Source organism: Dermochelys coriacea, chromosome 12, assembly GCF_009764565.3.
Source record: "Dermochelys coriacea isolate rDerCor1 chromosome 12, rDerCor1.pri.v4, whole genome shotgun sequence".
Lineage (NCBI taxonomy): Eukaryota > Metazoa > Chordata > Testudines > Dermochelyidae > Dermochelys > Dermochelys coriacea.
In genome coordinates this window covers 24511330-24537610 of record NC_050079.1, presented here as the reverse complement: position 1 = coordinate 24537610, position 26281 = coordinate 24511330, and the positions used below count along the sequence as shown (strand labels likewise).

The following is a 26281-nucleotide window of genomic DNA, read 5'->3' as shown; positions in this document are numbered from 1 at the left end:
GCCTCTGGGATTTGTAAGAGCCAAGCAGGGTGGTCTCAGGTGGGCTGTACGGGGTAGCAGGCTCGGGCTGGGGAAGGGCTAGTCAGTGGCTGGGCCCCAGAGCCAGGCGCTGTAGGAAGCAGCCCCAGGAACCAGAGGAGTCAGACAATCCGGGGCTTAGGGCAAAGGGTTGCCCCGTGATTTCTGGAACGACGGCTCCGCGTTGCTCTTAGGGCGAGGTGCAGTGCACAGCCACCGACCGCAGGGCTCACGGCATGGCTTGCAAAGGAGCATCCATCTCCCACCCCCTTAATCATAGAGTACTTAATCATAGAATATCAGGGTTGGAAGGGACCTCAGGAGATCATCTAGTCCAACCCCCTGCTCAAAGCAGGCACAATCCCCAATTTTTGCCCCAGATCCCTAAATGGCCCCCTCAAGGATTGAACTCACAACCCTAGGTTTTGCAGGCCAATGCTCAAACCACTGAGCTATCCCCCTGCTTTTGTGGGTCCCCGCTCGCGCGCAGCAGGCAGGGTTCCGCGGGGACGCTGCCCTTTTCCAGCGGCGGCGGCCCGGCGCTCGCGCCCCACCAGCTCCCAGTCACGCGAGCAGGGCAGCGCGGCGGCAACGGTCCCGCCGGAGTGACCCCGCCGGCGGCTCCTCCCTCGCGAGCTCAGCCCCCAGCAATCCGCTCGCCGCCGCCCCATCAGCTGACGAGGCAGCGGATCACATGACGGGCGAAGACCAGCGAGGCAACATGGCTGTGGCTGAGGGGTAAGCGGCGCTTCTCCGGCGGCTGGTGCACGGCCCCTGGCCGCTGCCCGGTCGGGACCCCCTGAGCCAGCTTTGGCCCCGGCGGGGAGGCGCGGCTCCCTCTCCGTGGGGATGCGGGTCTGCCCCTCCCGGGAAGACAAGGCGAGGTCCCCTGCTAGTCCCTTTGCAGACTGACCCACCCATCTGAGTTACCGCCTCCCGCTAGTCCGAGCCGGGGTTTCAGGAGAGCCCCTGTGATACTGGCCGTGGACAGACACGACAAGTGCCTGTGGCATAGCTTGTAAGAGCAGGGGTTGGCTCCTGGGTCGCGGGTCAAAACTCCCCTCTCTCCCCTGTTGTATGGGGGGTGGTCTTCTGCCCTGGTGGCGTCACTCCAGTGGAGCTGTGGGCAGCTAGTGTATATAGCATCGCTTTTTCTGAGAGATTGAAAGCTGCTCAGCTGTGTGTCATAGGCCCTGTACTGCTGTCAGATAAAGGAGTTTCTCCTGTAACTCAATTGTTAGAGTCTTGTGCTTGGAGCAGCGTGGATCTGAGCTCTTCTATTGCCGTCACAATGAAATTCTGGTATGTGGCATAGTAATAGCATTGGATTTTCTAAGTGACCCCTAGGTTTATGCATCTATAGTTATACTTAAGGCCCTACCAAATTCATGGCCATAAAAAACGTGTCATAGACTGGTGAAATCTGGTCTTTTTTGTGCTTTTACCCTGTACTATATAGACTTCACATGGAAGACCAGTGTTTCTCAAATTAGGGGTCCTTACCCAAAAGGGAGTTGCAGAGGGGTTGCAAGTTACTATGGGGGGGGGTTCACTATTGCTACCCTTGTTTCTTCTCTGCTTCAGAGCTGGGCAGCCAGAGAGCGGCGGCTATTGGCTGAGTGCCCAGCTCTGAAGGCAGTGCCCCACCAGCAACTGTGCAGAAGTAAGGGTGGCAATACCAACCATGCCACCCTTAATTCTGTGCTACTGCCTTCAGATCTTGGTGGCCAGGGAGTGGTGGCTGCTGAGGGCTTAGCTCTGAAGGCAGCAGCACAGATGGATGGCAATACCATACCATACCGTACCATCCTTATCTCTGCACTGCTGCTAGTGACGGCTCTGCCTTCAGAGCTGGGCTCCCAGCCAGCAGCCGCTGCTCTCTGAGCCCCCAGCTCTGAAGGCAAGCGCCACTGACAGCGGCAGCACAGAAGTAAGGGAAGTAGTACTGCAGCCCCCCCCATAATAATCTTGAGACTCCCCCACAACTCATTTTTGGGTCAGGACCCCTACAATTACAACACCTTGAAATTTTAGATTTAAATATCTGAAATCATGAAATTTACAATTTTTAAAATCCTATGACTGTGAAATTGACCAAAATAGACTGTGAATTTGGTAGGACCCTAATTATATGTAAATTGAACTATAGCAGAGCTCTTGCTGTGCCGTAATAAATGTGCGTAGATTTGAAATCCTGAAAGCTCAAAGGGTCTCTCTAAATTACTTATACACAGAAGTCTATGTGAGATGGACATTAAGGCCATTTTGAACATGCTTGCCTTGACATCAAGCAGTTTTAAATATCTTTGTAGTGCCCATCTCAGTTATGCTGAGGATCAGATGAAATACAGGGGCAAAGTCTCAAATTGGAAAACGAGAGAATTAAAGTTAATTAGATATTAAATGTCTCATTGAAATACTGAAGCAAAAAAATTCATTACAAGAGGGGGAAACTGTAAAATGGGTTAATCATTTCTTCAGACATCATGTGATTTCTTTCGGCTTGAGTGGATTAGTACCAATTATATTTAACATTAACTTGCCTATGGAAATGAGAGCTCCATTAGGCTGCAGAAAGTGTGGTGAACTGTGTTTAGAAATAGATTTGTGCTGAGTAGGCAATTTGATTATAGTTCAATTTTTATAACAAAATTAAACCATTTTGCAGTTCTTCTTTTAAAAAAGCCATTAAATATATCAAAATGATGGAGCCTCCTTTGAATAACAAGAAAAGGTAGCTCTGGAAATGCATTAATAAATCTTGTATGTTTACATGAAAATCAGCATCTTGTGAAGTTTTTCTCTCCCCACGCTCTCACAGTTAAGATAAATAGTTCCTTTTTTAAAGACTTTCACATGCTCCTATTGAAGTCAGTGGCAGACTCCCAACTTGCACGAAAGAGAGTACGTTGCAGGCAGGAATATAAAAAGGACATCAATTGAAAATTGATGAAGTTTTTGATTACTATAATTACAAGCAACATTTAGGATTACAGAAATTAAAAGATTAGTGGTGAGGAAAATATTCTTTCAATTGTTTGGTTTACTCTGTGTTCATTCATACACATTGTGCATGAATGAAGTTGCTTTTATGGTTTCCTCTGGATAGTCACAAAATATAGTACACAGAGAATTAACCATTAAAAATATTTACTAGAATACAAGAAAATAGTGTTCCTTTAAATATAGCTTTTTAAAAAGGTGCTCTTTATTAGTGAATGTCATAAATACAAAGGGAAGGGTAAACACCTTTAAAATCCCTCCTGGCCAGAGGAAAAACCCTTGCACCTGTAAAAGGTTAAGAAGCTAGGATAATCTCGCTGGCACCTGACCACAATGACCAATGAGGAGACAAGATACTTTCAAAGCTGGAGGGAGGGAGAAACAAAGGGTCTGTCTGTCTGTGTAATGCTTTTGCCAGGGACAGAACAGGAATGGAGTCTTAGAACTTAGTAAGTAATCTAGCTAGATATGCGTTAGATTATGATTTCTTTAAATGGCTGAGCAAAATTAAGCTGTGCTGAATAGAATGGATATTCCTGTCTTTGTGTCTTTCTTGTAACTTAAGGTTTTGCCTAGAGGGATACTCTGTTTTGAATCTAATTACCCTGTAAGGTATTTACCATCCTGATTTTACAGAGGTGATTCTTTTTACCTTTTCTTATATTACAATTCTTCTTGTAAGAAATTGAATGCTTTTTCATTGTTCTTAAGATCCAAGGGTTTGGGTCTGTGGTCACCTATGCAAATTGGTGAGAATTTTTATCAAGCCTTCCCCAGGCAGTGAAAGAAAAGGGTAATCCTTTCAAAGCTTTCAACATAGTTGCAGCTTGCTGGCAAGGTTAATGAAGCCTCAGTCTACACTACCACAGGGGATATTACAGATGGGCAAACTGAGGCACAGGGAAGTTAATGGTCTCAGTGGGAGATAGTAGAACAGCCAGAAATATACAGGAGTCCAGGCTCTGAATGTGTGTTAATCACTATAATATAGTTCCCTACAAAGTCCCTCTGCCCCCCCCCAACCCTCTGATGTAACTCATGGTACCGTACAGTAATAAAATAATACCTGTCTGAAATACATAAACTTCTCACATAAGCTTTGAATGCCTGAGATGAAAGAAAGTGACATTTTAAAAGATGATGTGGTTTACTGTTTCTAGCTATGTTTCACTTTGTTTAATAGAAATACAGAGTAAAGTAAACAGCTATTGTTCTAATCCCCTTTTGATGTTTGCGTGTCATGAACTGGGTGGAACAGTAATCTCTCTTGCAGGGTTAAATTAATTTTAGCAGATCTCTCTAGAAAGATATTATTACTGTGTATGTTTTCTAGTAGTATTGTTAGGTAGCAAATATGGCCGTAGTTCTACACACACCCACATGTCCCTTTGACTTCAGTGAAATACTGACAAGGGTAAATTTGCAGGATTGGGGCCTAATTTTATCCATATAACTATCCTTCCACATTCTGCATCTTATATTTGCTTAAATTACAAGTATAAGAAACACACAAAAAATAATTATAACATACCTGACATTTTGTAGTCACAATAACAGCTTTTAAACAAAACATCTTTAGTTTCTGAGCCGCTCTGTAGATATGCAAAGTCAGTAGTTTGGCATCTTGTCATGCACCTTTTAGTTGGCAATGCAGCTGGTAGTCGTTGAACTTTCATATTCTGCGTTTGAACAAGGGGTTGGTTAGTGTTGCATTCCTAAATACTATACAAGTCACATTTCCAGTGTCACAACGTGCAAAAAGAAACTGACGAAAGGATAATGCATGCTACCTTCTTAATAGTGTTGTAACAACTGAATTTCTGTGCAGTTACTAGCCTAAGAAAGAAATGATTAAAATGAAGGATGGAAAGAAGTTAATAGGAGATGTGCATGCACAGAGGCTGATCCTCTTTCTGTTGGGAAAACTCTCATGGATTTTGCTCCCTTTGTAGTCAGTCAGTCTAGCTTCTATAAGATTGCCATCCTTGTAGTAAGAAAAGCTCAGAAAAGGAAAAACGGGATTTGGGAGAGAAGAGTAAGTAAACAAAGATAGCAGAGAAGGTAAGATGGTTTTTGTTTTATTTTAAATAATGCACTCAAACCCCTAACTTTGTCTCCATATAATTTTCAGTCTGGACATTTGATATCTTCCCTAGCAAGGTTGTATGAATTCATGCTGTGGGCTCTATAAAGTGTTCAGCAAAGAATCTGGGGAGCTAAATAGAACTTCGCAAAAACATTGAACCAAACCCTGCTGTGTCCTACAAACCTTGCTGTAGGGGTCCAGCACTCTCCGCTAATCTCATTCTATTTAGAAGCCACAAAGTAAAGTCCAACATGTTGATAATTTTTTTTTGAAACCACAGTTTTGTATTGGTGCCAAATTATGCTGCCAGTTATATCCATGCAGTCACATTGACTTCAATGGAGTGTAATTATGGCATCTCTTAGATGCAACTGAGGATAGAACTTTGCCTGTATGTCTGTAAAAATGCTCTCAGGGGAATTCATTTTCATCCCGTATTTTAATGAACGTTTCAGTCAATATGTTCAATTGCTAGTAAAAGATCCTTTGTAAAATGGCTCGGAATGAAGTCAGCAATTGTAGTTGTATGTAGATTGATAGTTTAATCCTGAGGGCATTCTGTGCCAAAAAATTAAAAATTATGCACTAAAAATATAAAATTCCACACACAATATTTTAAAATTCTGTAAATTTTATCTGTCAAATAAATGTGGAGTCTTCAGCATGGCATTGGGGAGCAGAGGCTACTGGCTGCACAGAGGTGGAAAATCACTATGCAGCTCCCCCTCCCCTGGGACACAGACTTAGCGGTGAGGCTGTACCCAACCCTGACACAGCTCAAGGACTGGGCCCAGATGTGAAAGTAAGCTGGTACGCACCCGTATGGCGTACCGGCGTGGATCAGTTTCCCCAGGCGCAATTTAAAGGACCTGCAGCTCCCAGCAGTGGCTGAAGCCCCCATCCCTTTAAACTGCTGCCAGAGCCTGGGATAGCAGTGGCGGGGCTGGGGCGGCGATTTAAAGGGCCCAGGGCAGTAACGGTGGCTGAGCACTGGGCCCTTTGAATTGTCCCCGGAGCCCCACCATGGCTCAGTGCTCTGGCAGGCTCCGGGGACGATTTAAAGGGCCCAGGATGATAGTGGCAGCCGGAGCCCCGTCCCTGGAGCCCTGGGGAAGTGGAGGCGGGGCTCCGGGGATGATTTAAAGGGCCCAGAGCTCCGGCTGCCGCTACTGCCCAGGGCCCTTTAAACCGCTGCCAGAGCCTCTGGCTGCTGCTGTTACCCTGGGGAGGGAGAAGGAGGCACTTGCCGGTACAGAATGGGCTGGGGCTGGCTCTGACCCCTCCAGCCCTGCCCCTTCCGCCCGAGGCCCCGCCCCTTCCGGGGGCCAGAGCCGGCCCCAGCCCAGCCTTGTACCGGTAAGTCCCTAGACTTACTTTCATCCCTGACTGGGCCTGCCCCTCCATGCCAGGTGCACCAGGTGTGGGCAGGCAGGCTCAGCAAGGTAGGATCTAAGTGTGGGGGTATCCAGGTGTGGGTTGAAAGGGTTCTGTGTGGGGCAATCTGGCTGTGGGAAGCTCGGGGGGATCTGGGTGTGTTGGGGGGAGGGATCTGGATGCTCAGGGGCTTGTTGAAGGGTTCTGGGTGCAACAGTAATGGGACTCTGCAGGGGGGTGAAGGTGGTTGGACCTCAGCGGGGGGGTCTGAGTGTGTGGGGGAGATAGAGCTCAGAAGGGGGGTCTGAGTGCGGGGCGTTCAGTTTGGGGGTCCAGATGCTGGGAGAATGGGGCTCAGTGGGGTGGGGATCCAGGTGCAGCTGGCTGGGGCTCGATGGAGTGCGGGGTGGTGATGGTGAGGCTTGGTGGAAGGGTCTGGGTATGAGGTGGTCTGGATGCATGGGGGTTGGGTGGATGGGGGAGCAACTCCCTGTACAGTGATACCTTCCCCTGCAGCTGAGGAGTGATGGGTGCAGGAAGTGCAGGGGGTGGGGTTGTGAGTTTGCAGAGCTTCCTACAGCCAGGGAAGAAATCTGGGGGTGGGTCTGAAATGGCCCCGGATGCCATGCAGGGGAAGAGGAAGTCCTGTCCTCCCGACCCCAGCTGGGACTAGCAGCTGAGCCCGGCTCAGGGTAAGAGCCACCAGCCAGATCTTCCCCAGTCCCATCCCCTGCCCCACAGTGATTTTACCTCTCTGCCAGCTTCCCTGGATACCTGAAACATATTGCTGGGGAGAGTCGCATGACCGCTCTTGTGGCTTTCCTTTGTATCCCCATAAGAAAGTCATTTTTCTGCGGGGAAGCAAAGAGATCTGCAGGGGACATAAATTCTATGCATGTGAAGTGGCACAGAATTCCGCCAGGAGTAATAGTTATCACTCCTTGAGTTTGTTCTAGTATTCACAGGTTTTGTATGCAATAAAAGAGAGTTTATAATAAACTTAATGGAGATTAAAATCTGATCATAGCAGCCTCATATCGGGAATACTCCAGGTTGTGTAGATGAGGGAGATCAGTTTGTTGTTTTTTTTAAAATCGGATGCACCGTACAACCTTATAACTTTTCTCAATTTACAGTGAAGATGGCTGTTCTTCACTTGTAAGTGTAGGCTGAGTTGTGCCAAAACATCTGCCTTTCTTCTTGCTCTGTGTTGTAGAGGCTGTCCTCACATCAGTCCATAATAGCCAGGAGAATCTGAAAATAGTGTGACATCTGACTGTCCCCTTTGTGCTCATCGCACCACCTTATTCATATAGTGCTGGCAATAGGGAGAGCATGTGACTTAAGAGACCGTGCATTGGCTTTATGTCTCCCAGGATCACTACTGTAGGGCTAGTTTACACTAGAAGAAGTACATCAACACAGCTGCACTGATGCAGCTGCACCACTGCAGCACGTCTGGTGAAGATGCGCTATGCCTCCGAGAAGAGAGCTCTCCCATTGGCATAATAAATCCACCTCCGTGAGAGGCTATAGCTATGTTGGCGGGAGAAGCTCTCCTACCGACATAATGCTGTTCACACCGGTGCTTGGGTCGGTGTAACTTTATGCTGCTCAGGGTGGCTTATTCACACCCCTGAGTGACATAAGTTATGCCTAAATAAGTGGTAGTGTAGACCTGGCCTCAGTCTTTTGCTCAATGATCCTACCTGGGCTGTGTAAACGGGTTTTATAGCCCCCTTATAAAACAACACAGTGCAATGCACGCAGCCACACCACACCTGAGAAACCGGCCTTAGTTTCTAATTAAGTTTTACTGCATTATTTGAAGATTTAGAATATTTATTGCTAGGGTTGAATGAATTTGCTTTATTATTCCTACAGCTGGAGTTAGCCTCCAATGAAAGCTTATTCTGTGCTTCTGTGCTAATGTGCTGCACAGCTAGTGACTCACTGGTCCTTGTAATTATCACGTAGCATGTTGCTGGGATTGTGGGAGAAGGTAATAAAAATAATCAGATTTGAGCTTTATGCATCATCAGCTAAATTCCTATACCTGTATTCTATCTTTCACCTTTTTAAAATGTACACTGTTATATCAGTGTAATAAAATATAAAACATTTTATTAGCTTCTTTATGCTGTATCTGCAGTTAGAAATTGTTAGTTAGATTTCTGATTATAAAGTTTGCTCTACACAGCTATAAATCAAAGGTTACCTTTCGGACGTGTAATTTTCCAAGAAAGCCATATAATAATTAATACATGAAGGTTAATGTGGTTAATAATTTTTTTCATTTTAGCAACAGTGTAGCATAGTAACAATGTGGCTGAATTCAGCACTATCATCTCTCTCAGAAATATTGTAAATGTAGAAAATGATCCTCCAGCTGCTGAGAAGAGTATGTGCAATGAGGTGTCTGGAAAGAGGTTGAACTATATAGAACTAGTTGAACTTTAATCCTGGGTTTTTATTAATACTGCAGTTTTGAAGCTCCAGATCATTTTTTCCCTGTTGTAAATATAAAATAGAGGAATTCTGTTTTAGACTTTTTCCTTTCAGCTAGTTATGAATCAGCAACATATATATTTATGGAATTTTAAACACCTGAGTTATTTAACTAGTGTCCCTCAATTCTCCTTTCACTCAGCCATAGACAATAGCAGCTCCTTTAAGATTCAGGGCAAAATAGTGAATGATAATATAAAAACAAACTCATTAGTCTTTACATGGGCCAAAGGTGTAGCTAAAAGAACTTAACTTATCTAAACATGGATAAATCCATTTTATGTAAAGCTACCCTTTGGCTAGGATATTTTTTGTTGTTGTTTTTAAAGAAGTTAAATTTTACTCAAACAAATTGAACCATTGAAGAAAGTTTCTAAAAGACTGTCCAGGCTTTGCTTTTGCGCAGCAATTTGCTATATGATCTGACCCAGTTATGAAGAAACACACAGTCATGTGTAACAGTAGGCTACTGATATTTAGGTTATGTTCCTCTTGGCCATCTATACAAAAACTATAGCCTTTCTTTGAAATCCCATATATACATACAAATAGTAAGGGAGTATCAAAAATGTTGTTCTGTGTGCCATTTCAACTGCCATCTTTTCTAGGCGGTCTTTCATTCAGCTTCTGTAAGTTTTCACAGATGCTGTGTAATATTTGTTAAAGAAACTGTCCCATTCTACATATAATCTTCAGTTCTATTCTCAACAACTCATATTTTTCTCTCTCCCATGTTTGCTCTTATTTCAAATATCTCGGCAGACTAACACTGTTGTAATTTATTGCATGTCTCCCCTCACTCCAAATAAAATCACTTCTGTATTCTTTAAAGGAGGCTAACTTCTGAGTCACGTTACGGACTATAACTGTAGTCAACAATATTCATTTTTAGTACCTATTTATCATTTACTACTTGTACGACTGAAGTTTTGATATTTCATTTTCCCTCTCAGCAATACCATGTACTGTAACTACGTGATTTTCTCTCTCTCTACAGTCCTAAAACCTAGTCCACTTTTGTGATTGACAAATGACTTTTTTCAGATTTGACTTCCTTCTCTGTTAGTCTTCAAATAAACCCTGTGCCTCTCAATGATATTAACCAGTATATTATTTTACAATACAGTTATCTTTTTTTAAAATCCTTTCTAGACCATCTTTTTGGTTGGGGAATGAGACGCTGAAAGTGCCAGCAGCACTCTTTGCTTTGAATAGAAAACGGCTGTGTGATCGACTAAGGGGGAACAAAGATGTCCAGAAGAATGCAATTGTTTTGATGCAGGGTGGTGAGGAAGCCCAAAGATACTGCACTGATACTGGCATTGTCTTTCGCCAGGTAAGATTTAGGTTCATAACCCAGAAACAAACTCTTGAATTACTTCTTTTCTAAGCTTGTCTCTCTCTTGCACTCTTTTTTTTTTTTTTAGTTTTTCCCTCCCTTTATTTTAGACTAGGGGGGTTTAAATGTATTTGTGTTGCTGCCCTCAGGATTGCAATGCCTAACTGATTTAGGAGCCTAAATCTCATTTTCAAAAGGAACGTAGGCACCTAGGAGCCAAAATCTCATTGACAGTTGATGGGATTAGACTAAGTGCCTAAATCACTTTTGAAAATGAGATTTCATGGAATCTCATAAATGTGGGGCTGGAAGGGACCTTGAGAAGCCCTCAAGTCCAGACCCTTGTTCTGAGGCAGACCTAGTGAACCTAGACCTCCCTGACAGGTGTTGTCCAACGTTCCTAAAAACCTCCAATGATGGGGATTCCACAGCCTCTGTAGGAAGCCTATTCCAGTGCTTAATTGTAGTAGTAGTAGTGTCGTACTTTTGTATTTTTGCACTTATTTTATAACCATGTTATCCTGTAGGTGCATACACATTGATTTAGGCTAAGCACAGAAATGCCGAAATACCTTTATTAAAAATCAGGGCCTAGTACATTCCACCCTGTTTAAAAAGCATTGCTTTTACTGTTACTGACTACTTCAAACCCTAGATTAACCATTGTAATAACAATACATCTTTCTGATGTATTGCTTCTTTGGCTTGGGGTTGCTCTTCTTTTTAATTACTTATTTATGGTATGTTTTCACGTTGCCTAGGTCAATGGGGCTCCAACCTGGTTGAGACCTCAAGGCACCAGTGCATTATAAATATTTGTTGATAACAGTACATGTAGAAAGTGAGCCTTTATCCTTAGACTTGCTTAGTTTTTGTCTGGCTTGGATCACAGAAGCCGTAATCTTCTACTTCACTGTGTAGTACAGCATTTTGCTAAATATGAGTGGTCTAACACAGGTTAAAAATCTTTCACTAATTTATTGATTTTCCCCATTTCCCCCAAAAATATGAACCTGGGTTTAAATGCCAGTTCTGAACCCAACCAAGCTGTGCAAGAGCATGGATATGTATTTTAACTTGCATGTTGGACCTAAACTTAATAAATTATAACTTGACTAATACATAAGTACCTGTGTGTTTCTTTGTTGGCCCAAGAAGGATTGTGTTTCTTGTTAATTTCACGTTGAACACATCATTGATTTGTCATTAGATGATTGATTATTAGCTAGAGTCAAGCTTAGTTGGGTCTTTTTGTTATAGCAGACTGTTTTCTGCTTTGCCAGTTATAAAATGAAATCTAGAGTACTGCTTCAGTTCTGTGAACTGAACTTTCACATTTTGAAGAAAGGGGCGGGAAAGTAGATTTTTATCTTCTATGACAGCAGGCTGCTTAATACATTCTGTCTGGCATCTAGGGGAGAAATGTATACAATCTATGGTCACTTTTTGAAGAGGGTAAAAGGAGGCTTATTCCCCAATCTCTCTTGCCTCTGCCTCACCAACCCACCCTTGTCAAATTTTGATGTTCTATGTCTGCCTCATCTTTGAGTTTTGTCCATTCCTTTCTGTTCCCAATGCAAAATATCCCTTGATTTTAGGTCTTGATAATCTTGTGCCATTTTTTTATTGCAGCTTCTTCCTCACTCTTCTCCCCTTTAATTTGTCCAAAATTCTGCTGCAATTTAGGGTTGTGACTCAGAGGCACACTGTGCCCATAGGCTCTGCTCTTGTCTTACCCTCTTCTTTCTTTGACTGGCTGTTTCTTCTTGCTATCCTTTTATCTTGCTTGACATAGATCCTTCCTTAAGGCTTACAATCTTATACAATAACATGCTATATAAGAAATATTTGTTAGGTCCAAAGTAAGATTTGTATCACCGTGAAATGAAATCAGGTCTAAATTATCACACAATCTACAAAAATTGTGATGCACAAAACAAAAATGTTCTTATTCAAGTCCACATAAATAGGTATTAATATTAATGAACTGTTAGTATGTTGGTGTATTGTATTAGTATTTTGGGGGCAGGGTGATTTGAAGAATAAAGTAATGACACTTGATTTATTTATCTAGGAATCTTATTTTCATTGGATTTTTGGAGTAACTGAACCAGACTGCTATGGAGCGATTGATGTTGATACTGGAAAATCCATTCTCTTTGTCCCCAAACTCCCTGAAAGCTATGCAGTTTGGATGGGAAAGTAAGACATCTTTTTCAGTGTAGCCACTTATTTTACAATTCTGATGTATCTGGCTGTTAACTATGTGCATAATGTAATCAGTTGATATTTCAGTTCTTAAAGTGGCTTTAATGGTAGTGAAAGGTGCTGGATTAACCACATTGGAGATTTGAAATCTTTTGTTTAACCACAGAACAAGGAAAACTGTACAGCTTAGGCTGCCCTGCCAATTTACCTCAACCCAGACTTGGGAGGGCCACTTCTCATGGTGAAAAGAAAGTTCAGTCTTCGTTACCCCACTCAGTTCTTGGATTCCCTGCTGAGACTGCTAGCAACTGACATTTTTGTTATGGGATAGTCTATGAAGCATTTACTAGATTTGACAATAATTGAACAAAGCTAAATTCAGCTCATTTCATGTATGTTCTAAACATATATTTAATCAAAAGATCACTTAGGATTTTATATTGATTGTACATCAGTTTAAACTCTTATTGTCCCAATCTTTGGCAATCCTGGTTGAGCCACTGACATGCCATGTGACCTTTGGTAAATCACTTAACCTGCTTGTGCTTCAATCAATTAATGAAAGAACAAAATAAAACCAAATGAAAATATCATGATGCTGCTTGTATAAATAAAGTACCCAAGAAAGTGATCCAAAGTGAAGCACTGAGTACTTTCTGCCTGTTACAGCATTGAGGCTTGGACCCTCAAGTATTATTAGGGCAGATTAAATTTGTGTCTTATTAAAGGCCTCATCTTGAATTTATTGAATATCCATATCTCCCATTAAACTTAAGAAATTCAGGATTGTGTTTTAAATTGATAGTTGGTGGTGGTGTAGTTTTCAAGTTGGATTTAAAATGATTCTTCCAAAACTCTGTTAGGTAACAAGTTCTTTAGTTATAAGGGTTATGGTGCAGCTCTCCTCTTCCCTTCCCCCATGCCCTGACATTTAAGAGACTATAACAAAATATATCAACAGCAAGGCATTTTACCAAAATATAGAACTAACTAGATGGTTTGTGTGTGTACACATGCTGCTTAATGTATGCATATATGCACTTTCTGATGGGTGAATTCTGGTAACAATTCCCATCTGTTGTGAAGCAGGAGATTGATGAATGAATCTGCATCCTTGCAATGGTTTTTTTTTCTATTCTCCTGAGGGTATCTCAATGTTCTCATTGGGAACAAAGGATTTGTCAGACCCAAGGTCTATCTAATCCAGTATTCTGTCTCTGACAATGGCTGGTACCAGATGCCTCAAAGGAAAATGTAAGAACCCCTCACTGGGCAGTTGTGGGTTAATCTACTCCTCAAATTAAGTCTTATCCCAATATCTAATAATTAGAGCTTGGTTTAAGACCTGAAACATCAGGGTTGATATCCCTTCCAAAATTGTTGTGATCAGTTATGACAATTCTGGATATCTGTATAAATGTCCAGTTACTTTTTGAATCTTGCTAAGTCAGGAGGCAGGAGAGGTTTTTTTTTTTAAGAGCCTCCTTTCCCCTCTTTTAAGCCTGATTCTCAACTTAAGCCCTCAAGACCTTCCATTAGCTCTGCATTATTGAATAAATCACATCAAGCCAGAAAGCTTGTGCTCTGGCATATTACTATGCAGTACTTTTTTTTGGTAAACCTTTTGCAAACTTTACTAAAGTGACTTGGGTGTAATAAAACCCCTAGGCTTATGAACAGAGCACTGGAAGAGTGTGGGTGCTGAAATTGCTAATGCCCAGATTTGCAAACAAGCCCTTCTCCTTGGATCAAATCCTAAACTGATGCTTCATCAGCTCGCAAATTCATCTAGGCACTTTTGATTCTTAATGAGGACTTTTGCATATTAAAGAATCAAGAGCTCTTGTCTATTGTTTACTTCTTAATCAGTTTTCCCTCTTCAGATCCTGTTTGTCTTCTGAATCTTTGTTTCCCAAAATGTGCTTGTTATGGTTCAGGGATGACTTGTGATCTCTCTCTCTCCCTCCCCTTTAACCCCCCACCATGGGCACTTCTTCCAAGTGACAGGCCTACACCTGCACTATTGAGTGCAACCCCCAGTTCACCTGACTTTAGACTGTATCCTAAGGCGCCAACACCCCCATTTACCATGGTATCTACCTCAACTTGGCCAGCTGGGTTTGGGTCACAAGCTCCCAGGGTAAACTTTTTGCAGTGCTTCAGGACAGCTTCTTCAAAAACAAATATGATTGATTGGTTCACAGAAACTTAAACAGAGTTATAGCAATTAAACTCTATATGTGTATTTCTTACCTAAACCCAGCATTTCCTTGCCAGTTTAGCTAGGTTCTCTTTAACCCAGGCTTCCCCAAGCTTTGAGGTTGGGTGAGACAGGATGCCCTCTGCAACTCCTGCCACCTTGATAGTCTGACTTCCCCAGTTCAGTGAGTGTCTCTCCTCAGCTCACAAGCTGACTTTTATCTATTCCAAAGACCTGACCTGGGACCATATGCCTGGCCAAAACAGTCTATATATTTCTTCAGAAGGGGTAGGCTGTGGTATCCCAAGAGTAGGTTCAAAGTATTGTCCATTTGGGCACTAATCAAATAAGGTTATCTGCAGTCATTCATTTGGTTTCTGCAACCCAAAAGCTTTGATTTTAAACCATTAACTAGCAACCTAATCCATCAAACCCACAGATATATAGAAATCTGTATATAGCATGCATAATAGTTAATACAGCTACTTCCCACATTTTTCACAATGCTTAGTTGCAAGTAGGTGTTCATCTGTAGTATAGAGCTCATAGGTGTATATAGTGCTTTATTTAAAAAGCAAAAAGCAGACAAACAAAAAAAAACCTTCAGTTTTTAATGCTTTGAGATTCTGGCCTGGAAACTATCACCATACATCTGATTAGCTCAAACATTAATGATATTATCCTCACAACATCCTTGTGAGGTAGGGAAATATTTAAACTCATTTTACAGATGGGTAACTAAGGCACAGAAATGACAGGTTTCAGAGTAGCAGCCGTGTTAGTCTGTATTCGCAAAAAGAAAAGGAGTACTTGTGGCACCTTAGAGACTAACAAATTTATTAGAGCATAAGCTTTCGTGAACATCGGATACATCCAATGAAGTGAGCTGTAGCTCCTTTTCTTAAGGCACAGAAAGAGAACATGCTTAATTTTACTTGCGTGTTTGATCCTGTGCTAGTCCATGGAGTTACAGATGTCCATGACTTTAAGCCTATGAGTAAGTTTTTTGCAAGGTCAAAGTCAGAAAAGGAGGTCTCTAGCAGAGCTGAACCTCAGTCTTCTATGTCCCAGACCAATGTCTTAACTACCAAACCGTTAGATGATTAAGTTTAAGTTTGTAGCTCTTTCTTGTATGAAGGATATAAGCAATTCTCTTTCCAGATCCTGTTTCAGTTAACTTTTATCATAAAAATTGCTTAATACCATAGCCCTTGAGAAATTGGCCCTTTTTTATATGCATTTACTTTTTCAGAATCTTAATTATATTTATCCTGTGTCTAATAAGTTATAAAATTTTTGGCCCCTACAACATTTCAGAACTTGACTTTCTAATTTTGTTGTGATCTCAAATTGGATTGTTTCTAACTGAAGCTATTATCTTTATTTTAATGAGGAATACGGTTGGAGCCAATCCCATGTGCTGAACTGTGTTAGATAGACCATATGGCAGGGCATGTCTGCTGTCTTCTGAGAGAGATTGTGACTATTATTGTCTTAAAGCTACCTTGGAACTGAAATTGTTTATGATCACTTTAGAGTGGAATATTGCTATCTGAAATGTTCTAGTAGAAAAGGTGCACCTGTCTGACAAAGTGTAGATGCTACTTAACTCCCACATGTATACCATAAACTCTATTCCCAGTATAGGCTATTTGCCTGTTTGTAGATAAAACTTTACTACCACCTCCTTGGTTCTTTTATGCTAGTTGAGATATGCTGTTTGCTGCCCACACTGATATGAATGTCTGATCTGAAAGAAAAGCCTTCTAAATATATCCAATATCCACCTTGTCATGTTGTATTTCCCCACCAAGTGTTATTCCTTTGTAATGTACATATTCTAGCCTTCTCAGTCTAATGTTGTGAAGCACTCATGATCAATTTGTTTAGTAAATTATAGGTTTCTTACAGCAACAATTTTGGTAAAACTGAGTTTTGTTGTAATTCTTTTCTTGCAATGTATATTAGAATAATTTTATCATCACTGGTATCTTTGTGTTCTCCAGACTCCTTTCCCTATCCTTACTGAATCCCTTTGTTTGATTCTTGTTTTGTTTTGTCAGCCACTGTCATGTACCTTTACTACTTGTCAGAAAGATGGATGAATAACTCCTTTGTGAGTCAGAAGTCCTTCTTCATAAGCTAGTTGGCTCATAAGCTAGGAGGTACTGCACTGTGCTGAGGTTTAGTTCCTACCCTGAAGAACCAATTTTAAGTCAAAATTAGTACTGCAAGAAAAACAGCAAATTAGTTTGCCTTCCATCCCATTTTTATTTATCTAACATGGTTAGCCTTGGAAGTTCTCTTGTATGCAGATGCAAAAGGTACTATCAACCCACAGAGGAAACTGTTATTTAACATCAGAGCAAAACAAATTGCTTTTATCCTTGTTGTACAGTATTCTGCAGTCTGAGATGCATCTGTAGCATCTAGTCTCACAGTTCATAGTGCAAAAGGCTTTTAATTTATTTGTTGCATTGTTTTTTATTTTTATATAAGATAGATGTGGGAAGCTTTCTCTATCCATTTTTGTCTTGATACAAACAGGTGAGTTTTAAGAGTTCTCTTTATAAATGTTAGAGTTGTTATTAATTGTTTGTAAGATCCTCTTTAACTGTGGATTTTGTGTAGCTCTATCTCATATCTCATTTTTGAGGCAATTTAAATTTCTTTTTTGCTGCACATCTAAGGAAACACACACAATTACATGTATAGAGAGCTGCTAAGTAAATTCTGCAGATTGGCCAGTGGAGAAGTTAACCTTTTTCTTGTGCGTCTTTCAAAAATGGGTCTACTGAACTTCTTTATTTTATGATCTTGTTTTGGCCAAAGACAATTGAGTGCCACAGAGAGAATTTGCTTACAGATGGACGCAGTGTTGGATTGCAAATATGCTCATGACTATTGCAATCTTGATCTCGCCAGCTGCAGGTTTTTTTTCATTGACTGTTTTGGTTAACTGTTGAAGTGATGATAGAAAGCTCTAATGGATGCTGAACCCCCTATGAGGCAGAGTTAAAATACAGCAAATAGTATCTAATAAAGGCAGGAGGCAATGATTGGCAGAGTTCAGTTTAATGATCTTGAAGACTTGAGAAGACCAAACACAATGCTCAAGTATCAACTGAATGGTGGAGATAAAGTTCTCCAGTGAGAGTAGTCAAGCTTAACGTGAAAGGGAATTAGAAGAGATTCTATAAATAAATTAGGACCCAGGTTCTTAAACTTCATTGCACCGCAACTGCGTTCTGACAAAAAAAAATTACTATATGACCCGAGGAGTGGGGACCGAAACCTGAGCCTGCCTGAATTCTGCCACTCTAGAGGGGTGTGTGTGTGTGTGTGTGTGTGTGTGTGTGTGTGTATGTATGTGTCGGGGACAAAGCCAAAGCCCAAGGGCTTGAACCCCAGGAAGGGGGCCTGTAATCTGAGCCCCGCTACCACTTCAGCCTCTGGTGGTGGGGCTCAGGCTTCAGCTTTGGCCTCAGGCCCCAGCAAGTCTATAACATCAGCCCTGGTGACCCCATTGAAACAGGGTCCTGACCAACTTTGGGGTCCTGACCCACAATTTGAGAACCGCCGCATTAGGAGTAAAGATGAAGGAAAGCGTATATTCTCTATTTAGCGGGAAAGGAGAGCTAATAAGGGATGACATCAAGAAGGCTTATCTTGCTTCAGTCTTCATTAAAAAGGTTGATTGTAACCAGATACTTAACACAATTAATATTAACGGTGAGGAGGAAGGAACGTAGCCAAATAGAGGAAGAATTGGTTAAAGAATATTTAGATAAGTTAGATGTATTTAAATCTGCAGGGCCTGATGAAATTCCTTAGGGTACTTAAGGAACAAGCTGAAACCATCTCAGAACCATTCGCTATTATCTTTGAGAATTTATGGAGGATGGATGAGGTCCCGGAGGACTGCAGAAGAGCAAACATAGTACCTGTCTTTAAAAGTGGGGAGAAGAAAGAGAACCTGGGGAATTATAGACCAATCAGCCTAGTTTGAATACCTGGAAGGATACTAGAACAAATTATTAGCCAATCATTTTGTACGCACTTGGAGGATATTAGGATTATAAGGATTAGCCATCATGTATTTGCCAAGAACAAATCATGCCAAACCAATTTGAATTTCCTTCTTTGACAGGTTACTGGCTAGGCAGATGTGGGGGAGGGAGATTTAGATATAATATATTTTGATTTTATTAAGGCTTTTGACACACTCCAACATGACATTCTCATAAGCAAACTAGGAAAATGCGGTCTAGATTAAAATAATACAAGGTAAGTGCACAACTGGTTGAAAGACTATACCCAAAGAGTCATTATCAATGGTTTGCTGCCAAATTGGGAGGGTGTAAATACTGGGGTCCCACAGGGATCAGTCCTGGGTCTGATACTATTTGATATTTTCATTAATTACTTGCATAATGGTGAGGAGTGTATATGGGAGGTATTGCAAGCACTTTGGAGGGGAAGATTAGAATTCAGAATGACCTTGACAAATTGGAGAATTGGTCTGAATTCAACAAGATGAAATTCAATAAAGATAAGTGCTGAGTACTTCACTTAGGAAGGAAAAAATCAAATGCACAGTTACAAAATGGGAAATAACTGTCTAGGTGGTTGTACTGCTGAAAAGGAGCTGAGGGTTGTAATAAAAGGTTTAAAAAACACAACCTATGAGGAAAGGTTTTAGAGAAACAAAACCCTGAGCACGTTTAGTCGTGAGAAAAGATGAGAGAGAGAGAGGATCTGATAACAATCTTCAAATATGTTAAGGGCTGTTATAAAGAGGACAGTGATCAATTTATTTTGCATGTCTGCTGAAGGTAGGACAAGAACTAAGACAAAAGTAAGAGACTTAATCTGCAGCAAGGGAGATTTAGGTTACATATTAGGAAAAGCTTTCTAACTATAAGTGTAGTTAAGCTCTGGCTTCCAAAGGAAGTTGTGGAATTGCCATTACTGCAGGTTGGTGGATTTTTTTGTTTTGTTTTTGTTTGTTTTTTTAAAAAAGAATGGGTTGGATAAACACCTGTCAGGGACTGTCTAAGTTTACTTGATCCTGCTTCAGCATAGGGGGCTGGACTTGATGATTTCCCCAGGTCCCTTCCAGCCCTATATTTATATGATTCTGTGATTACATGAACTGAAGAAATACTTTGATTTTTGATATGTTCAAATATCTCATGACTGCAAAAGTGAGCCGGGAACATTTTTCATAAGGAATAATTCCCAGATGATAGCCATAGGATAATCTTGTGTTTTGAGGGTGCCTATAGGAATTATGGGTCCACTGCAAATCTTAACGTGATAGTACTATGTATATGGCAAAAAGAAAAGGAGTACTTGTGGCACCTTAGAGACTAACAAATTTATTAGAGCATAAGCTTTCGTGAGCTACAGCTCACTTCCTCGGATGCATTTGGTGGAAAAAACAGAGGAGAGATTTATACACACACACACACACACACACACACACACACACACACACACACAGAGAACATGAAACAATGAGTTTATCATACACACTGTAAGGAGAGTGATCACTTAAGATAAGCCATCACCAGCAGCAGGGAGGGAAAGGAGGAAAACCTTTCATGGTGACAAGCAAGGTAGGCTAATTCCAGCAGTTAACAAGAATATCAGAGGAACAGTGGGGGGTGGGGTGGGAGGGAGAAATACCATGGGGAAATAGTTTTACTTTGTGTAATGACTCATCCATTCCCAGTCTCTATTCAAGCCTAAGTTAATTGTATCCAGTTTGCAAATTAATTCCAATTCAGCAGTCTCTCGTTGGAGTCTGTTTTTGAAGTTTTTTTGTTGAAGAATAGCCACTCTTAGGTCTGTGATCAAGTGACCAGAGAGATTGAGGTGTTCTCCAACTGGTTTTTGAATGTTATAATTCTTGACGTCTGATTTGTGTCCATTCATTCTTTTACGTAGAGACTGTGCAGTTTGGCCAATGTACATGGCAGAGGGGCATTGCTGGCACATGATGGCATATATCACATTGGTAGATGCGCAGGTGAAGGAGCCTCTGATAGTGTGGCTGATGTGATTAGGCCTATGATGGTATCCCCTGAATAGATATGTGGACAGAGTTGGCAATGGGCTTTGTTGCAAGGATAGGTTCCTGGGTTAGTGGTTCTGTTGTGTGGTTGCTGGTGAGTATTTGCTTCAGATTGGGGGGCTGTCTGTAAGCAAGGACTGGTCTGTCTCCCAAGATCTGTGAGAGTGATGGGTCATCCTTCAGGATAGGTTGTAGATCCTTGATGATGCGTTGGAGAGGTTTTAGTTGGGGGCTGAAGGTGATGGCTAGTGGCGTTCTGTTGTTTTCTTTGTTGGGCCTGTCCTGTAGTAGGTGACTTCTGGGTACTCTTCTGGCTCTGTCAATCTGTTTCTTCACTTCAGCAGGTGGGTATTGTAGTTGTAGGAATGCATGATAGAGATCTTGTAGGTGTTTGTCTCTGTCTGAGGGGTTGGAGCAAATGCTGTTATATCGTAGCGCTTGGCTGTAGACAGTGGATCGAGTGGTATGATCTGGATGAAAGCTAGAGGCATGTAGGTAGGAATAGCGGTCAGTAGGTTTCCGATATAGGGTGGTGTTTATGTGACCATCGCTTATTAGCACCGTAGTGTCCAGGAAGTGGATCTCTTGTGTGGACTGGTCCAGGCTGAGGTTGATGGTGGGATGGAAATTGTTGAAATCATGGTGGAATTCCTCAAGAGCTTCTTTTCCATGGGTCCAGATGATGAAGATGTCATCAATGTAGCAAAAGTAGAGTAGGGGCATTAGGGGACGAGAGCTGAGGAAGCGTTGTTCTAAGTCAGCCATAAAAATGTTGGCATACTGTGGGGCCATGCGGGTACCCATTGCAGTGACGCTGATTTGAAGGTATACATGGTCCCCAAATGTGAAATAGTTATGGGTGAGGACAAAGTCACAAAGTTCAGCCACCAGGTTAGCCGTGACAGTATCGGGGATACTGTTCCTGACGGCTTGTAGTCCATCTTTGTGTGGAATGTTGGTGTAGAGGGCTTCTACATCCATAGTGGCTAGGATGGTGTTTTTAGGAAGATCACCAATGGACTGTAGTTTCCTCAGGAAGTCAGTGGTGTCTCGAAGATAGCTGGGAGTGCTGGTAACGAAGGGCCTGAGGAGGGAGTCTACATAGCCAGACAATCCTGCTGTCAGGGTGCCAATGCCTGAGATGATGGGGCGTCCAGGATTTCCAGGTTTATGGATCTTGGGTAGCAGATAGAATACCCCAGGTCGGGGCTCCAGGGGTGTGTCTGTGCGGATTTGTTCTTGTGCTTTTTCAGGGAGTTTCTCGAGCAAATGCTGTAGTTTCTTTTGGTAACTCTCAGTGGGATCAGAGGGTAATGGCTTGTAGAAAGTGGTGTTGGAGAGCTGCCTAGTAGCCTCTTGTTCATACTCCGACCTATTCATGATGACGACGGCACCTCCTTTGTCAGCCTTTTTGATTATGATGTCAGAGTTGTTTCTGAGGCTGTGGATGGCACTGTGTTCTGCATGGCTGAGGTTATGGGGTAAGCGATGCTGCTTTTCCACAATTTCAGCTCGTGCACGTCGGCGGAAGCAGTCTATGTAGAAATCCAGGCTGCTGTTTCGACCTTCAGGAGGAGTCCAGCCAGAATCCTTCTTTTTGTAGTGTTGGCAGGAAGGTCTCTGTGGGTTAATATGTTGGTCAGAGGTGTGTTGGAAATATTCCTTGAGTCTGAGACGTCGAAAATAGGATTCTAGGTCACCACAGAACTGTATCATGTTCGTGGGGGTGGAGGGGCAAAAGGAGAGGCCCCGAGATAGGACAGATTCTTCTGCTGGGCTAAGAGTATAGTTGGATAGATTAACAATATTGCTGTGTGGGTTACGGGAACCATTGTTGTGGCCCCTTGTGGCATATAGTAGTTTAGATAGCTTAGTGTCCTTTTTCTTTTGTAGAGAAGCAAAGTGTGTTTTGTAAATGGCTTGTCTAGTTTTTGTAAAGTCCAGCCACGAGGAAGTTTGTGTGGAAGGTTGGACAGGCCCAACAAAGAAAACAACAGAACGCCACTAGCCATCACCTTCAGCCCCCAACTAAAACCTCTCCAACGCATCATCAAGGATCTACAACCTATCCTGAAGGACGACCCATCACTCTCACAGATCTTGGGAGACAGGCCAGTCCTTGCTTACAGACAGCCCCCCAATCTGAAGCAAATACTCACCAGCAACCACACAACAGAACCACTAACCCAGGAACCTATCCTTGCAACAAAGCCCGTTGCCAACTCTGTCCACAATCTATTCAGGGGATACCATCATAGGCCTAATCACATCAGCCACACTATCAGAGGCTCGTTCACCTGCGCATCTACCAATGTGATATATGCCATCATGTGCCAGCAATGCCCCTCTGCCATGTACATTGGCCAAACTGCACAGTCTCTACGTAAAAGAATGAATGGACACAAATCAGACGTCAAGAATTATAACATTCAAAAACCAGTTGGAGAACACTTCAATCTCTCTGGTCACTCGATCACAGACCTAAGAGTGGCTATACTTCAACAAAAAAGCTTCAAAAACAGACTCCAACGAGAGACTGCTGAATTGGAATTAACTTGCAAACTGGATACAATTAACTTAGGCTTGAATAGAGACTGGGAATGGATGAGTCATTACACAAAGTAAAACTATTTTCCCATGGTATTTCTCCCTCCCATCCCACCCCCCACTGTTCCTCTGATATTCTTGTTAACTGCTGGAATTAGCCTACCTTGCTTGTCACCATGAAAGGTTTTCCTCCTTTCCCTCCCTGCTGCTGGTGATGGCTTATCTTAAGTGATCACTCTCCTTACAGTGTGTATGATAAACCCATTGTTTCATGTTCTCTGTGTGTGTGTATATAAATCTCTCCTCTGTTTTTTCCACCAAATGCATCCGATGAAGTGAGCTGTAGCTCACGAAAGCTTATGCTCTAATAAATTTGTTAGTCTCTAAGGTGCCACAAGTACTCCTTTTCTTTTTGCGAATACAGACTAACACGGCTGCTACTCTGAAACCTATGTATATGGCAGTTAGGCTTTTAATAATATCGGAACTGAGTTTTCCTAGTGTTTAGATGGGCTCTTCCTCAGCTGAAGGATCTATTCTGGGCATCAACTGAGGAGAACCATTTTATATAATACTTTTGAATCAACCTCCTTCTTGGTGTTTGGATAGCAGAGACAAATTCTCCTAGGTTGTTTTAGAGAAATGTCTTGCCTTTGAAAAGTATCTGTTCATCCTCTTCTCATTTTCTGAGCAAGATATTTCATAAAGTCAAGAAAAATATATGGGTGTATAAGTTACAAAAATGGAAATACATTATTAAAAAATGCTAGCGTATTTCCAAGACTTTGTGATGCAAAGCCATTAGTATGTTTTGTTTTTACACTTAGAAAGGATTAAGTTAGTATGACTGTATATCTTGCAGAGACTTCAATTTTACTAATTAATGCTGCACCTGCCATTTTCCTTGCCTTAATTATAAATGACAGAACTAGTCACTGCGCTGATTAAAGATATTTTGTAAAGTGAAACATACTGTACAACAGCTGCTTTATGTGCAGCACATGCCAAAATAACTTAATTGCCTTGCCATATAAAGAACAATTTTTAGTAAAAAATAAAAATACTTTAACTCTTTAATGCTTTATTTTAATTGAAGAAATGTATATTAAATGGGGACTGAGAAAATATTTATACACGGTTTCATATGTTTTTAGAAACTGAAATATCATTGGGTTGCTTAGTCATGGAGATGATGATCTAACTTTGCATTCCATTTTAAGTAAAATTTTAAGCTACCCTTGACTGGTAGCTACCTTCATTCACAAATAATATTTGTGCTGTAACACTTGTATAAAAGTTTTATCTTCATAGCATGGTACAAATGTTAATCCAACACCCTAATGAGCACATCACTTTCACCAAACTAAGCTGTCTCCCCCAGCTCTTTCAACAGATAGGTGTTCAGTGGCTTTAAAGATGACCATTGTTCCTCTTCTTTGTGTGGGTTTTTCAAATTGAATACACTTTTTTTCAGGTATGGTCATACCAATCCTTTATGCAAACTGTGGCCTCCTCTGTAATATAATACTCTCTCCGTGTGGCCCAAAATTGCACTTTCTGTGTATTTTGGTATTGCATTCCAAACTAATTTGCTGTCTCACCCCGAATCTCTTTCAGCATTAGTGCTTTCTGAGTTTCTCCCTAAAATAGAATGTGTTTGGGACTATCCAAAAAAGCAATCCCATTTGTCTGGCAAGATTTGTTCTGTGTAAATCCTCATGCTGCTTATTCTTCTCCCTAAGTGTAGTAATTTCCACACCTGTCTTCCATACCTTTGTTCCAGTAGTTCACTTGACTTACATTATGATAATTGTCAGGATTGCTCTTGCCACATTTGATGATAATTGCCTTTCTCTAATCTGCAAGTACCTTCCTAGTTCTCTGACTTTTTAAAAATTGTCAGTGATACAGGAACTTCATTGGCTGACTCTCTTAATGTGCCAGCTATGTACAAGTCTGCCAGTCCACATTACATGCTCACATTTTCTAAGTATCTCTTTACCAGTTTTTTTTTTAATCAATTGTGATCTGTACAGGACTTTCCTTCTCTACTAATTGTTTAAACTTCTTTGCTATATATTTCTAATTGAAAAAGGTTGGTAACTGCAACTTTTGTTATTATTTTTCCATCACTGACTTTGGTGAAACTACTTGCATGAGCAAGACTTGCCAGATATTCGCTGAATTTACAAGTTCTAAGAGCATGCAGTAATACCTGAATATGCGATTTAGCAATTTTAGTAAATGTTAAAGCTCTCTTCTTCAGATTCCGATGTGGAGGAGAATGAATTTAACTCTAAAATAACTAAATCTATTGAATGGTGTTTGCACTGAAGGTTTTTAATATCTTGCTATGATTTAATCCACCACAACAGAAAGTTGAAATACTTGCATATGTATTATTCAGGCCTCTGGTGCTAAGAGAATGTTCTTAAACCCAGCAAGCGTTTATTTTATATATTAACTTTAAAAACACTACAAGAAATATATAGTACAGTGCAATAAGCTCCTAATCACATCTTGGCAGTATCACCAAGTCCTAATTTTTCTTTTGAGCAGGCATGCCATCTGTTTTTGTCCAAAGATTCAAAAGCTGTTATCTGGAAGGTCAGTTGCAGTCAAAGAAATGCCCATAGGGGATTTTACATGACTGCTCCAGAAAGATTCTGCACCACCTCCAGAGACCAAAAGATCCAAAAAAAGCCTTTTGGATAAAAGCCTGGGTTTTAAACTGACACGGGGCCTTCTTCCTGATCCAGCAAACAGACAGACAGCATCCTTGGTCCATGGAGTCAGCCTACTGAGGCCTCATAAGACTGTGCGCTTGTTGTGAGCGGAAGCTCTGATGAATTTGTAACCCACAAAGAAACCCCTAGAGTGGGGTGATATCTGGTAAGCTTATTAGTATGCATGTAGGCT

At 41.5% G+C, this 26281-nt stretch overlaps 1 protein-coding gene across 2 annotated transcripts in view; it reads left to right on the top strand.

The window, feature by feature from the left end:
- Positions 1–489: 489 nt before the first annotated feature.
- The window catches only part of PEPD (peptidase D), a 220915-nt gene continuing 195123 nt past the window's right edge, over positions 490–26281 (top strand). Inside the window, exons 1-3 of one of the 2 annotated variants that reach the window (XM_038368850.2) lie at positions 490–756; positions 10142–10325; positions 12403–12530. In XM_038368850.2, coding sequence (XP_038224778.1) covers positions 713–756; positions 10142–10325; positions 12403–12530 — 356 coding nt within the window. In that variant the 5' untranslated portion in view covers positions 490–712. The remainder of the gene's footprint in view (positions 757–10141; positions 10326–12402; positions 12531–26281) is intronic. The other variant, XM_043494753.1, reaches the window with a different exon arrangement.